At 42.3% G+C, this 15,725-nt stretch overlaps 1 protein-coding gene across 1 annotated transcript in view; it reads left to right on the forward strand.

Moving 5' to 3' along the window:
- Positions 1–4,017: 4,017 nt before the first annotated feature.
- The window catches only part of camsap2b (calmodulin regulated spectrin-associated protein family, member 2b), a gene marked incomplete at its 5' end in the record, with an annotated part of 60,806 nt that continues 49,098 nt past the window's right edge, over positions 4,018–15,725 (forward strand). The window contains 2 exons of the mRNA XM_084183193.1: positions 4,018–4,156; positions 10,875–11,134. Of these exons, the coding sequence (XP_084039319.1) occupies positions 4,018–4,156; positions 10,875–11,134 (399 nt within the window). The remainder of the gene's footprint in view (positions 4,157–10,874; positions 11,135–15,725) is intronic.

Raw genomic sequence — 15,725 nt, forward strand, 5'->3', positions numbered from 1 at the left:
TGATGAATGAGGACCTGAGAAAGAGCAGGCTCCTCTGTGGCCTATTTCTTATGCTGCATTCTAAAGAGGCAAAATATCGATTTTACCTATCTTTCTTGACTGTCTTTGTATCCCTTTCTCTCGCTCTATATCTACGTCTGTCTTTGTATCTTTCTTTCCCTCTATCTCGTGTTGAAGTGGGATGATGCAGTGACTGTGGGAGAGATGGAGAGAGTGAGCGAGACAGATTAAGAAAGAGAGTATCCCCATCATACCTCTTTTATCCTAATTCTCTTACCAAGAAAAGGGCCCCCTTTTCACGTCTCCACCAAAGCCTCTTATACGTGACCCCTAGCTGCCCCCCCCCCCCCCCAGGTCTCTCTCCCACGCTCAGAACATACACAACATACACCACAATGTCACAATAATATACTATGTAAGACAATGTAGGCTTGAATTGGTCATTTTAGCATTTTAGCAAGGTATTAACATGTAATATGTTATTACATACAAATGACAATGAGAATGCTATACAAGTTTGACTAATTCAAAAAGTGTTATTGATTATTCGCTGATTGTATTTTCAATCAAGTGCATGGTGTGGGTGCATTGTATGTCCATTGTGTGTATGTGTGTGGACTGATAGTTAATGTAATAATAGTGGTATTGCATATAATAGCCTGTTATTGGCCTAAACCGTGGTCCTCTGTAGCTCAATTGGTAGAGCATGGCGCTTGTAACGCCAGGGTAGTGGGTTCGATCCCTGGGACCACCCATACGTAAAAATGTATGCGCACATGACTGTAAGTCGCTTTGGATAAAAGCGTCTGTTAAATGCCATATTATTATTATTATAAACTAAGATGACCTGTTATAGCCTAAGCCATACGATGCTGAAATGGCTGCAGAAAAGGTTGTGAAACTGCAGAAGCGGCATTTGTTGCCTGTTTATGCTGTAGAGCTACAGTATTGAGCCTCAGGCTTAAGGCCATCTGACTGCAAGGCTGAGTAATACATCTGTTAGGAGAATGTGTCACTTTGTAAAGGGACTGACCCTAATAAGAACTGATGAGTTGGCAAGTTCTTTAAGGCCGTATGAGTGTGAGGAGGATCCTGAAGCTGTAGTCCTATTGTAAATGTGTGTGTGTGTGTGTGTGTGTTAAGATTGATATGATTTATATTTGGTGTAAAATAGTATAGGCCTACAGTTAAACAGTACAAAGCCCAGAGATTAAAACACACTAAAGCAGGCGCTAACCACACCTCATTTTCTCAAAATACTTCACGCACCACAACACAATATACATCAAATCAAATCAACATACACATATTGTTCTGTAAATGCCCCATTTTCAACAGAATACGCCATTCCCTTTGGCGTTGTTGAAGCATTCTGGAACAGATATCCAAACTGGGTTCAGTGGGATAACTGATGTGGAAGTTTTGATGTAATAAGTAGCTATGGACTGCCATCTACTGGGCATTGAATAAAAACGTCCCATCAAAGTTAAACGCTGTATGTACCAACACTGACCACTGGGAGGCAATGGTGTAACATGTCAGTGTGTGAGTTTTGCTGAAATGCACTGCAAACTGCACAATCATCCAGGTAACCCCTCTATAGTGGTCCTGTGTGGCTCAGTTGGTAGAGCATGGCTCTTGCAATGCCAGGGTTGTGGGTTGGATTCCCACGGGGGACCAGTACGAAAATGTGTCCACTCAATACTGTAAATTGCTCTGGAACAGAGCGTCTGCTAAATGACTAAAATTGACTCTCTATGGTGGACAAGGCTGCAGTTAATAGGCCCACGTGACATATATTCTACATGCTTTGCACAATATTCTTCACTGTAGTATTGAAATAATAAGATCAGAAAAATAAAACATAACACAATGTGTGTCTTTAGAAGAATTTGGCAGGTGCTTATTTCAAAATGTGTTTTATGCATATCCCATTTTCCCCTGAGACAGCCTCAGAGAGTGAGGTCACGGCAGAGTCAGCCATTATCAGCAGCGTGGAGCGATTAGGGTTAAGTGCCTTGCTCACGGGCACATCGACAGATTTTTCACATCGTCGGCTCTGGGATTCAAACTAGCGACCTTTCAATTACTGGCCCAATGCTCTAACCGCTAGGTTACTTTTGTGTGTGTGTGTGTGTAAAGAGTGGGAGGAGCCTTTATGGGAAGCAGAGTAAATTACTTCCATTTGTGTCTGAAAGAGGAGGAGCCATAGAACGAGAAAGAAAGACAGAACGAGAGAGAAAGAGAGGGAGGAGAGCTGTACGCATTTTTACATTTTAGTCATTTAGCAAACGCTCTTATCCAGAGCGCCTTACAGTTAGTGAGTGCATACATGTTCATACAGTTAGTGAGTGCATACATTTTCATACTGGCCCCCTGTGGGAAACGAACCCACAACCCTAGCGTTGCAAGCGCCTTGCTCTACCAACTGAGCTACAGGGGACTGTACGCCAGGCGTCAGTCTTCTCTGAATAAAATGTTTGCCTAATTTGTATCCTATTTTCATTCATTGATCTTTTATTGCTATTACTCTTTTATTCACTTACTTTCCTATTGTTGTTGCATTGTCGAGCGGTGAACCTGCAAGTACGCATTTCGTTGAACTGTGTACTTACTCCATGGAAATCATATGTATATAACAACTAAACAAACTTGAATTTAAAAGGCAGTGTGATTGGTCTTATAAGAAAGAGGGTGGTGCATTCATTACCCAGCAGCCCCTGGGGTAGATACGCAACAGCATGGGCGGCCAGCAACCCCACCACTTCCTGTCTGAAATGCCTTATTGTTTTAACTGTCTTCACCCAAAGCCTTCTCTGCCCTAAACCCAAACCACTGATTCAGGATCAGAACACCTCATCCCTGCCTTTACCTCAAGTCTCTCGTGTTCTGCTTGCTACAACTGATGTGGGATCAGCAGCTACATCTCCATTGAGATTCTCCAGTCCTATTCCCAGGGATTTTGAAAAATATATGTTATCGTGATGAGACTAACAAAATGTATGCAGGCATGACTGTAGGTCGCTTGGGATAAAATTGTCTTCTAAATGGCATATATTATAATTATAGAACCGAAAGGTTAAATAAAGATTATATTATATAATTTCACAGCACTGGGATTCACATTGCGTTGATTAATACAGTATACCACCCTATACGTCCTCTTTAGGTCATCACAGTTAATGTAAATAATCCAAGCTCCTAATCACATGGGCTATATGACCAAAAGTAACCATGTTGGCAAACAAGTTTCCTTCAACGCAGCATAACTACATCAAAAGTAATTGTTGTAGTAGACTTAGATTTATAGAGATTTTGGGGGATAATGAGTGTAGGGCTACTGGCATTCCAAGTGCGAAGGAAACGCGTGCTGCGGGAATTTCACTGGATACTTGATACGCTGTATCCAGCAGTGTCTGTGGAACTGCTGGGTGGACCGCGCATGCGCACTGGGGGCGCTCGCCTTTGAGGAGTGCGGCAGGAAAAGCGCAGGGGAGACGCCGCCGAGATTGAGGGAGAGGAAAAAATAAAAACAGTTATAAAGAAGAACAATTCCGGACAAGGACAACCTTTTCCGTTAACTTATAACTTATAATTTAACTATTCCTGCGAATAGAAGTCGGGCAAATGCGCGACCCGTTTCGTAGATAGACATATCCACTGTATGCTTGGCAACCTGAAGATAATGTCAGGGAATCAATGGATGAAAATTCCCCAAACTACTGCAGTTGCCTGGCTGGAATTCTCGTCTCGTACTGAGAGTATCCGACACATGGAAATAAAAACGGTTAACTTGTAAGGACCGTGGGAAGGAGCCACAACACATCTGGGTGTGAGGAATTATATCGGTGTCCAGTCGGTATTCGGCTAGATAACGCATTTAAAGTTTGAACGGAAAGAACATTTTTGCTGCATCGAATTCCTTTGGACGGGATGTCATCTGCCGCCGGTAGAATTCCACGAGCTAACTGACCATCTCCCTCTCGGTAACGGAGGCCGAGCGAGCCAGGCGTGAAGATGAGTAATGCGGCAGATACCAAGGGGTTGAGGCGAACCTTTATCGTCCCCTCGATCAAGGCTTTTGATCACTATGATTTCACAAGGGCCAAAATATACAGTAGCTTGACATGGCTTGTGGCCAAAGCCTTCGGCTCAGGTAGGTGGCGCCTTTTTTATTTTTCTGAATATTGGGGTGGAAATGTGTCAAATTTGATGCAACATTTTGACAAATTGTGTCAGTGCGCACATCTTCAGAGGGCTTATCATAATTAACCTCGATACTCCCGATGGTCCAAGAGAGCATGTCTTATCTGTGTTAAAAATGTGATATTTGACCTCAATAGCCTTGTTGAAACATCATCTTCACCACGAGCGATAATTAAACATGCTAATTAGTAATTGAATTAGTCACACTTGGGCGCTGTAATTGACGGTCTGTGTCTGAGGAGAAGTGCAGGTGATGGGCAGACTAACTGTTGCGCATTTGTCCAATATCTCAGATGTGTCTGTTATGAACACGGCAGAGGACGCTGTTGCTGTTGTTGATCATGTACTTATTCGCCCATCTGCATTGATGTCTGTGACATTTGATTGATCAGCTACTGCAGCTGGTCCCTGATGTTCACAGTAATGGCCACATGGCCCTATACAGGTTGTTGGACCATCTACAGTACTATGATCTGGGTGGTTTGATCCCTGAATGCTGATTGGCTGAAAGCCATGGTATATCAGACTGTATACCATGAGTATGACAAACAAATACTTTTTACTCTTCTAAATACGTTGGTAACCAGTTTATAATAGTGATAAGGCACCTCAGGGTTTGTGGTATATGGCCAATATACCATGGCTAAGGGCTGTATCCAGGCACTCTGTGTTGCGTCGTGCATAAGAACAGCCCTTAGCTCTGGTATATTGGCCATATACCACACCACCTCGGGCCTTATTGCTTAATTAGATCAATCCATGTGATTTGACCATTGACAATAACACAGTTGTTACTTCACTGGGTGGTTGAAATTAGAATAGAATCTATTCTGAACAGAAAACATTCAGAGGACCATTTCCAGTTGTTTCTGGATGACGGGCAACACTTGGCCTATATTAGAGGCTGCTACCAGGGTAGCTCCAGTGTAGTTGGGGAAAAAGGCTTGGCCTTGGCCAGGAGGCAGTAGGCAGCAGCAGCCCTATAAAGTCAGTCATTCTAGCTGGCTGGCTCAGTGGCTCAGGTTGACTGACTCCAGCTCTCTAATGACGTTTCACTACCATCCGCTCAGTCTGTGTACAGTAATAATGGACAGAGAGAGAGCAAGAGAGGGGTTATGCTATAGCTAGCCTTGGGAGCCAAGGATTCTCACTTTCAATGGCCACACGACACTATGCTATAGCCTGCTGCACATAGACTAGCTAGCCCCTCCTATAGTTTCCAGCATGTCGTTTGTAAGCTTTTCTCAAGTGTATAAAATGGTGGAAAGCGCTCTCTATGGTGGAAAGCCCTGTCAACTGCTCCCCTCGTCTCACCACTCTGCCGTAGAGGACTACAGGCTATTAGCATACCAGGACTGGGTTGTTTTTTCCTGTCCCTCCTGGTGACACACATTACTGCTCCCTTCCAGCACCATGAGAACTGTGGCCCAATTCATCAACCAAGACTTAGTTTACACACACAGCCACGTTGGGTCTAGTTACTATGGTTCTGACAGTAGTTTGACCCACGTAATGCAGAAAATTAAAAACAATCTCTCCCATTCAAAATGCATACTGATCACTGATGTAGATCAACTGAAATATAGCCTACACACAGGTAAGGACTATAAGCGTGATCACAAGAGCATGTACGGACACATACACACTCACTAAATATTTTCCTCTAATATGACTAATTTTGACCAAAGGCATCTGTGTTTTCTGCTTTCCTGTCTGTACAGGATCACTGACTAGGTCCCAATGCTCTCTCTCGCGCTCTCTCTCTCTTTCTCGTCTATGGGTGAAGTGAAAGTAGATTAGGGTTAAGGTTTGGGATAGGGTTAAAACATAAAATAAAATAAAATGTGTGCATGCATGTGTCTAAAATGCTTTGTGAGCGGCTGTTATAGATGGTGCTCTCCACAGACCCTACTCTTCTCCTATCTCTGTAACATCTGTGGTGTGTTGACATGGTAGAGACCCAGTCAGAGTGACAACATTTGTCTCAGTTACATCACAATGCAGGGGCCTCCAGGCTGGGGACTGGGCCCGAGGGAAGGACCAACAGAAGATGCTTCAGCTTTACATACTGGCTCTGGGCACTAACACTCATTAGTCTAATAACGTGTGAATTCATCAGCCACAATCAATGTGAGTGACAACAGCTCTGGTCTGCTTTGGTCTGACTTAATTGATGTTCGTACTGCATTGGAAAATAAGTAGTCCAACATTAATTTACATAGTGAGCAACTGAACAAAAATATTACCTCTGAAAGCCACTGCTAAAATATATCAAGTTATTTCTCAGCGAAGTAGCCCACGTTTTGAATCAGACATTATCAACTGCCAATATAGGCTACAAAGGTTTCTAAGAAAGTAATAACTGCATAGTAACAGAAAAGTAATGTTGCTGACTGGTGTACATTCTTTAATGTTCCCTCCCTGTGCTGTGCTCCAATTGGACGACTTCCTGTGGTCGGCACGATAACGGTCGATATATTCCAGGTCCCGTGTTTGGACTTCCTGTGACAGCTACTTCCTGTCTATTTCCTGTTTGATGGTCGACACAAAGGAGCTAGGTTTTCCTTGACGCGGCAGCTTTTGATGAACTTGTGGAAAACTAATACCTGCTTACTCTGTAAAGGTTGCATCTGCACTCCACACTGTTAAAAATAAGGGTGTTTTGTTGATCTTCTAGAAAATATTTGAGGGCCATATGAACCAAGCCATAGCACCCCTGTTTGGTTCTTTATAGCACTATTTCTTCTAGCAGCACTTATATTGCAAGAGTCTGTTAACATTGTAAAGCGTAATGTACCGTCCAGAGAAAGATGTGTAGTAGAATGTGTTACGACTGTATTTGGTATTGTTGCTGTTTTAGGAGGCTATGTGAGGTCATAGGAGCTTTTGTCCACCCTCTCAGGGTTATGAGGTGGTTTTATAGTGGGGAGTGGGGACAGTATGGGGACTTTATAGTGGGGACAGACAGTTGTTGTGACTAGCTGCTGAAGTGACTGGCTGTTAAGTGGTTGTTGGAGTGGTAAACACCCGTCATTGTCTTAAATAGCCCACTTCATCTCTCTGGGTAAAAACACACCTTAGAAATTAGCTTCTGAACCCTCCTTGGAAGAAATGTAATTTACTGATAGGCAGAGTAGGGGATGAAGAGTCCTCACTTATGTCGGAAATTATACACAGAAAAATATCAAAATTAGGCTATTATTTTTTATTTTTTTACCCCCTGTAAAAAATCTGTTGTAGGCGTACACGTCTCTGCCTTTCATACAAGTAGGCTACAGTGTCCACTGCACATCCCTGTTTCTTCTCGCCAGTCTACCATCCAGGCCGAGTAGACCTTGTCTAGGGTAGGTTCAAGAATAGATTTTCAATCGGGCGAAAATAAATTAAGCCTATTGGACGGATTAAGGACTATTGGATGGAGGATAATGGAAAGGAGGGCTGTACCTTTAACCTTTTCACGTGTGAGTTCCAAATATCTCTAACGGTCGCCCCCAGCGTGAGTTTTCTTATGCACGTAATGTCAGAATACACTCACTGTTCCAAAATGTGATTGTTAAGCAACAGGACAGTTAACCCACACTGCCTCAAACCAAGGCATGCTGCCTGCCAATTATCTATAGGCTATGTTTCAACTTGTCAATTTCAAAATATGATGATGAAGTTCGCATTTATCCTTTACAATAAAAGGTGACATTTAGAAATGAAGTTGTGAAGTCCTTTTATTTTAGGTGCTTTTCAGACAACAATGCTGTTTAGACGTGTTTGTTACATCATACGTTCTGTTACTACTGTTACAATTACATATTTGCGATGGTACGCTGCAGGGACCACTCAAGAATGGTCACAAATATGTGATCGTACGCGTCAAAGGGTTAAGATGCCTGCGCTGTCTCCTGTTTCCCCCTGTTTGCACCTGTGATTCACAGCCATGGCGAGAGGAAATGACCCCACGCACACCAGGAACACACACACACACACACACCACAAACACCCTCATTACCCCATACACACCCTTTCAACTAGGGATTGGGGGAAATCGATACAGTTACATGTCACAATATTATTTTGGACAATATTATATGGATTAGTAAAAAAATACTTCACACAGCTTGAGATGCAGGTATCATTTGGTTAGCTAGCAAGAATGACTGTTATCCAGTTAGTATATCGCTTGCGTTCACAAATTCACTCTAGCTATCTACTCCAATTTCAGAGCACTCTCATCTCAGTGTGCCAGAGCGCAGAATAACTGATGAATTTACTAACGCAACACCCACTGAATATAACTGACCGGTGTCAGTAAACATAGGCAAAGAAAGTAATAGTTAGTCACAAATGCTCTAGATAACATGTAAACAGCCTAACCAGCTCTGCTAGGGCGAGTAAAATGATCAGAGTAAGGTGTTCTCTCATTTGTGTCTGGAAGTAGCTAGCTAGCCGACTTTAGCCTGTTAGCTTGGGTGCTTGGTTGGGACGAGCATGCATTGTTGGCAGGCAAGCTGCAGAAGGACGAGTAGGATACAATTCAACATCGTTTATCAGTGCAATTTTGACGGCCAACTAACTGAAAAAGTTTGAGAGGGTTTATCTAATGTTCCTTCATTAGATTTTAGCTCATCTTTCTCTGGCTAGCATTACTTGTTGATCTTTTTGTCGTTGATGTGCATAACTGAGGGAGAGAGAGCCCACCTTTTCATGGTTGTTTGATCAATAGGACTGTAAAGTTCCCAAATGTAAGAGGACTCCCAAGTGGTATTGACATATTTGCAGAAATCCATTCAGGTCTATTTTGTGGCTTTTGGCGAGTGTGTTCTAATGATCCAAAGTCGCACTGTTGCAACTGCCTGTAAACACACAGTCCAATTCAAAGTGAATGATGGCAGGCCTGTGTGGCAAATAAAGGCCTACTGTAGCGCTGATTGGCTATGGCGCACTGGTCTGCGTCGACTCTGGATGAGACAGATGGTTTTATTTACTGCAGTTAATTGTCCAAACGCACGGCCGCTTTCCCACTCTATATTGCTATAGAATTTTCACAAATGCCTTAGTATACGTAATTCCCAAACATTCTAAGAATTTATGAAAATGTGAAAATGACAATATAGTAAGTACTCGCATGACAGAAAATGTAAAAAAAAAAAAAAAGTCATATTCTTTCTGGGGGTGTATATGAACAGATTTTAATAAGATTTTATTTAGCTAAAATGCTGTCTGTTCCACTTTAAATAGTGAGCATGTTTTCAGCACTTTTATTTCCATGACTAATCAAAACACATTTTCTCATGCTCTCTTGTCTCTCTGCAGCAGACATATACAGAGCAATGTGTTTGGAACATCAAATCACAATAAAATTGCAGTATCGAATCGTAATACATATAGAATTGTGAGGATCGCAATACATATCGTATCGGCACCCAAGTGTCGTGACAATATCGTATCGTGAGGTCCCTGGCAATTCCCAGCCCTACTTTCAACCCGCTCCGCCCCTTTCTCTGCCTCAAAAACACTCTCGGGAACTCTTGACTCATCATGTGATGGCACACACGAGAGAAGAGCAAAAAGTGGTGTACTTTTTGCCCCAGAGTTTGAGTGCAGACCAGTCTATTGTGTGTGTGTATCTGGCTATTTTAAAGATAAAGTAAATCAGATGTAGCATGTGAGTCAACAGACAACAGACAAAGAATAGCCTCTCTCTGTCTCACTCACTCACTCGCACACACACACACACACACACACACACACACACTAGGGTTGGGCGGTACCATACCGGTGTAACAATATTACCGTCAGTGCACACAAGGGGTGCTATTCCTTTACAAAGAAGCTTAGTCTTGCAAGCTAGCCACTTAGCTAGTAAGTTAGAAAATCAAATGCATAGCTGGATTCCTGAGCTGGAGATAATTTATATACCGCCCAAGCCTAACACATGCACACACACTCTTAAACACACCGTCAGTGGAGAAGGTCTAAGATCTGTGTGTGAGAGAAGCATGTGTGCAATGGGAGAGTGGGGCTCGCACAGGCACGCCTGTTGCCATCACAGTGGACCCATTCTGCAGGGGCCAGTACAGTCATGACTGTGTTGTCAGTTATTGTATCACCAAACTAGCCTGTTCCCCCTCTCTCCACAGACACAACCCAAATTGAGCTGACTGTAATGTATCCTTACATCCTCCACAGATGCCCTCCAGAGAAACGGGTGCTTTTACTCTGTTTATGAAATCTACACACTAACCCATACCTAGAGCTGGGCGTAATGGACAAAAATCCATATTGCGATAAATTGCCTGAATTGATGCGATAATGATAAATAGAACGATAAGTTTATAACATTAATGTGCACCACAGTTTTAAAAAAGTATCCTTTAAACTACTACTACTAGTTTTGATGGTTGTAGCTATCAAATTGTCCCATTAACAATCACCCATACTAACTTATTTCAAACTTCACATTTCTCTAGTATAGGCTATAATGCCTGTGATAAGAGATCGGTATGGTAAGTGTCGATAATTTAGGGTTTATCGTCACAGGTCTACCCGTACCCACTCTCTCCACAGACACATCCCCAGATGACAGTTATCATATCCCCAAACTAATCCGGCTCCCTCTTTCAGAGAAACTATGTTAATCGTATCACCACACTAACCCCTCATCTCTCCCTCCACAGATGCGGTCCCAGAAGAGCTGGCGGACCCCTTCTACAGGGACCAGTACAACCAGGAGCACCTGAAGCCCCCCGTGGCATGCCTGCTGCTGTCTGCAGAGCTCTACTGCCGGGCGGGGAGCCTCATCCTCCGCAGCGATGCCGTCAAACCTCTGCTGGGACACAACGCCATCATCCAGGCCCTGGCACAGAAGGGACTGTACGTCACTGACCAGGACCGACTTGTCACAGAGAGGGACCTGACCAGCACACCTATACACATGGTGAGGATGGAGAGCTGTCTGTACACACACACACTCTTACACATACACACATACATATACACACACACACACACACACACACACATACACTACCGTTCAAAAGTTTGGGGTCACTTAGAAATGTCCTTGTTTTCGAAAGAAAAGCAATGTTTTGTCCATTAAAATAACATCAAATTGATCCGAAATACAGTGTAGACATTGTTAATGTTGTAAATGGCTATTGTAGCTGGAAATGGCTGATTTTTTTATGGAATATCTACATAGGCGTACAGAGGCCCATTATCAGCAACCATCAGTCCTGTGTTCCAATGGCACGTTGTGTTTGCTAATCCAAGTTTATCATTTTAAAAGGCTAATTGATCATTAGAAAAACCTTTTGCAATTATGTTAGCACAGCTGAAAACTGTTGTGCTGATTAAAGAAGCAATAAAACTGGCCTTCTTGAGACTAGTTGAGTATCTGGAGCATCAGCAATTGTGGGTTCAATTACAGGCTCAAAATGGCCAGAAACAAATAACTTTCTTCTGAAACTCGTCAGTCTATTCTTGTTCTGAGAAATTAAGGCTATTCTATGCGAGAACGCCTACGTAGATATTCCATAAAAAATCAGCCGTTTCCAGCTACAATAGCCATTTACAATATGAACAATGTCTACACTGTATTTCTGATCAATTTGATGTTATTTTAAAAACAAGGACATTTCTAAGTGACCCCAAACTTTTGAACGGTAGTGTACACGTACACGTACACACACATAGATATGGTAAAGAGTGGAATATTAGGGTTTGGGTGGGTTTTGTTGGGTCTCATCCCATTTTAACCTACCTTCTCTTCCTTCTTCTCTCACACACTCACTCATCCTCTGTCTCTTTGTGTGTGCTCTAAGGTAGGGCTCTGTGAGTACGGTATTCTCAGCTGTGTCTCTTGAAAGGACAAAAACAAGCCTAATGACAAGTTTCCAGTATAAACCACTTACAGAAAGACAGAAAGACATACGGTACTGTTATGTCACACAGGTAAAAATGCCTTTCTTCAGAAAAGTTGTTTTGATGTGCAAAGGAAAGTCTTAAAAGTCAGCTCTTTTAAATCTACAGTCCTTTTCAATTGATCATCCATTGAAGAATGTATTATAGCTAGATATGAGGGGAATGCCGTGAGCTTCCCGTGAGGGAATGCGTCAACAGTTATGAAATAGTTATTCTAATCTGATACTGTGTGGCTGAGGATCATGAGTTCAGAGCCTGAACATAACTGCTGACGAAATGGGAACATGCGTTGCAGTTCTCTCTCTATCTCTGTCTCTCTCTTTCTGGGAGAATTGCAATTGCCCTATCTGCTGTGGCACACAGACTCTTTCCCTCCCTAATCTCTCTCTCCTTCCCTCCATATCTCCTCATCAGTTCTTTCTGTCTTTCTCAATCTCTCTTCTTTTCTCTCTATCTCTTCAGCAGCGCTTTCTCGCTCCCTCCCTTGGTCTTTCATTCTTTCTCTCTCTTTTCTCTCCCCCCTCTCTGTCTCCCTCTCTCTGGCCGTGTCTAGACTTGACAGTTAATGCAGTTTTTGTATTATGATCATGAAGTTCTGATCATAGAATTCCGAATACATCATGTGTCTACACCCATTTTTTTCCAAAATAATTTATTGTGACCCCACCCCAAATCTAATGACACAACCTTAAAATCGCTACTTTTTTATTTGTATTTTTACATCAATAAATAACCTTAAATTCATTGCATTTTCATCTCTTATCAAAATTAAAATAAACCAATAAATACATTTACTCAGTCAAATTGTATTCTTCAAGTTATCTTTCTCTTATAAACATTTGTATATTGATCCCATACAATAATCGGTACTCTTTTTAAAATGATTGATCGTTTTATTTTGGCAACCCCATTGCAGTTGATTTTGAATACCGCTGGTCTACACCTACATTTTAAATGTGTCCACCATGTCCACATTGTGCCCTTTTCCCTTTTCCCGTGCTATGTTCAAATACCAGTATGCATCCTACAAACGGTGGAATAGGCAGAATATGATATTCACACAACAACAACTTGATGGCAGTAGCTAACTACTGTAGCTAACTAGGGTTGGGTGATGTCAACCTGAGTCCTATCATGATTAATCCTCCCGAGTGGGTGCCTCCCGAGTGGCGCAGTGGTCTAAGGCTAGCTGTGCCATTAGAGATCCTGGTTCGAATCCAGGCTCTGTCGTAGCCGGCCGTGACCGGGAGACCCATGGGGCGGCGCACAATTGTCCAGGGTATGGGAGGGAATGGCCGGCAGGGATGTAGCTCAGTTGGTAGAGCATGGCGTTTGCAACGCCAGGTTTGTGGGTTAGATTCCCACAGGGGCCAGTATAAAAATAAATAAATAATAATGTATGCACTCACTAACTGTAAGTCGCTCTGGATAAGAGCGTCTGCTAAATTACAAAAAATGTTTAAAAAAAATAAGTACCCATAAAACATCTAATTTCCATAAGTATTCACACCCTTGAGTCAATATAGTGGCTTGCGAAAGTATTCACCCCCATTGGCATTTTTCCTATTTTGTTGTCTTACAACCTGGAATTAAAATGGATTTTTTGGGGGTTTGTATAATTTGATTTACACAACACTTTGAAGATGCAAAATATTATTTATTGTGAAACAAACAAGAAATAAGACCAAAAAAATACCTTGCATAACTATTCACCCCACCAAAGTCAATACTTTGTAGAGCCACCTTTTGCAGCAATTACAGCTGCAAGTCTCTTGGGATATGTCTCTATAAGCTTGGCACATCTAGCCACTGGGATATTTGCCCATTCTTCAAGGCAAAACTGCTCCAGCTCCTTCAAGTTGGATGGGTTCCGCTGGTGTACAGCAATCTTTAAGTCATACCACAGATGCTCAATTGGATTGAGGTCTGGACTTTGACTAGGTCATTCCAAGACATTTAAATGTTTCCCCTTAAACCACTCGAGTGTTGCTTTAGCAATATGCTTAGGGTCATTGTCCTGCTGGAAGGTGAACCTCCGTCCCAGTCTCAAATCTCTGGAAGACTGAAACAGGTTTCCCTCCAGAATTTCCCTGTATTTAGCACCATCCATCATTTCTTCAATTCTGACCAGTTTCCCAGTCCCTGCCGATGGAAAAACATCCCCACAGCATGATGTTGCCACCACCATGCAGGTTTGTTGTGGTGCCATATTCTTTCCATTTTTTTATAATGGATTTAATGGTGCTCCGTGGGATGTTCAAAGTTTTCGGATATTTTTTTATAACCCAACCCTGATCTGTACTTCTCCACAACTTTGTCCCTGACCTGTTTGGAGAGCTCCTTGGTCTTCATGGTGCCGCTTGCTTGGTGGTGCCCCTTGCTTAGTGGTGTTGCAGACTCTGGGGCCTTTCAGAACAGGTGTATATATACTGAGATCATGTGACACTTAGATTGCACACAGGTGGACTTTATTTAACTAATTATGTGACTTCTGAAGATAATTGGTTGCACCAGATCTTATTTAGGGGCTTCATAGCAAAGGGGGTGAATACATATGCACGCACCACTTTTCCGTTATGTATTTTTTAGCATTTTTTGAAACAAGTTATTTTTTTCATTTCACCAATTTGTACTATTCTGTGTATGTCCATTACATGAAATCCCAAATAAAAATTAATTGAAATTACAGGTTGTAATGCAACAAAATAGGAGAAACGCCAAGGGGGATGAATACTTTTGCAAGGCACTGTATACGACTTTGAGAGAGAATTTTTATTATATATTTCTGACTAGACATTTTGCGCTGCTTTGGTAGAAATCTTAGCTCTGTCTACATTGTTCTCTTGCATTCTGTACATTGTTTATAACATATTTATTGAAATAGGTTATGCAGGCTATAGCGAAGAAATAAGCCACTTGGCATGGCCCGGTCAGCTCTTTACTGCGTGGTGCCAGTCAAGTTGAAATAGGCTATACATCATCTGTCACATCACGATGTCGTCACCATCGACGATGGCAGTCAATCATCTTCGATATCCGATACTATCGTTATATTGCCCAACCCTATAGTTAACTAGCCAGCTAACCTCTTTAGCTAGCCAGCAAGCTAGCAAGCAAATCTAAAGGGATTGCAAACGGGTTAGCGTAACTCTAGCTAAACCAAACATTGTTTTTCCAACTATTAGCTAGATGGCTAGCTTTTATGAGGCCAGCAAACACGTTCCCCACACGGTAGTTGGTATTTCCTCCAACGTTTTAATGAAAATGTGCCTCTTGGTCCCAAAACACACGTTTTCCGGAGACTTGTTGGCGGAGTGCTGATGACATCGCCCACTGTATGAGCTTTTGATAGCCTAATTGCGTCCAGACTGAGGAGAAATCCGCACACAATGCGCCCCTGACCACCTTCTGTGGTGGTCAGCCTGATTTGAACACAATCAGACCACAATGCAACTTTTGTGCCTAGACCCGTCTTTTCAATGCGATATTCGTATTCTGATAGCAGAAGTCGCAAGTGTAGACACGGCCTCTGTCTCTGACACGTCTAGACGATAACACAAAGTCACTAGTTCAGTATGTTGAAGATTTGATCAATTGAAGTAGTC

The sequence above is a fragment of the Coregonus lavaretus genome, assembly GCF_964263955.1.
Source record: "Coregonus lavaretus genome assembly, chromosome: 19".
Lineage (NCBI taxonomy): Eukaryota > Metazoa > Chordata > Actinopteri > Salmoniformes > Salmonidae > Coregonus > Coregonus lavaretus.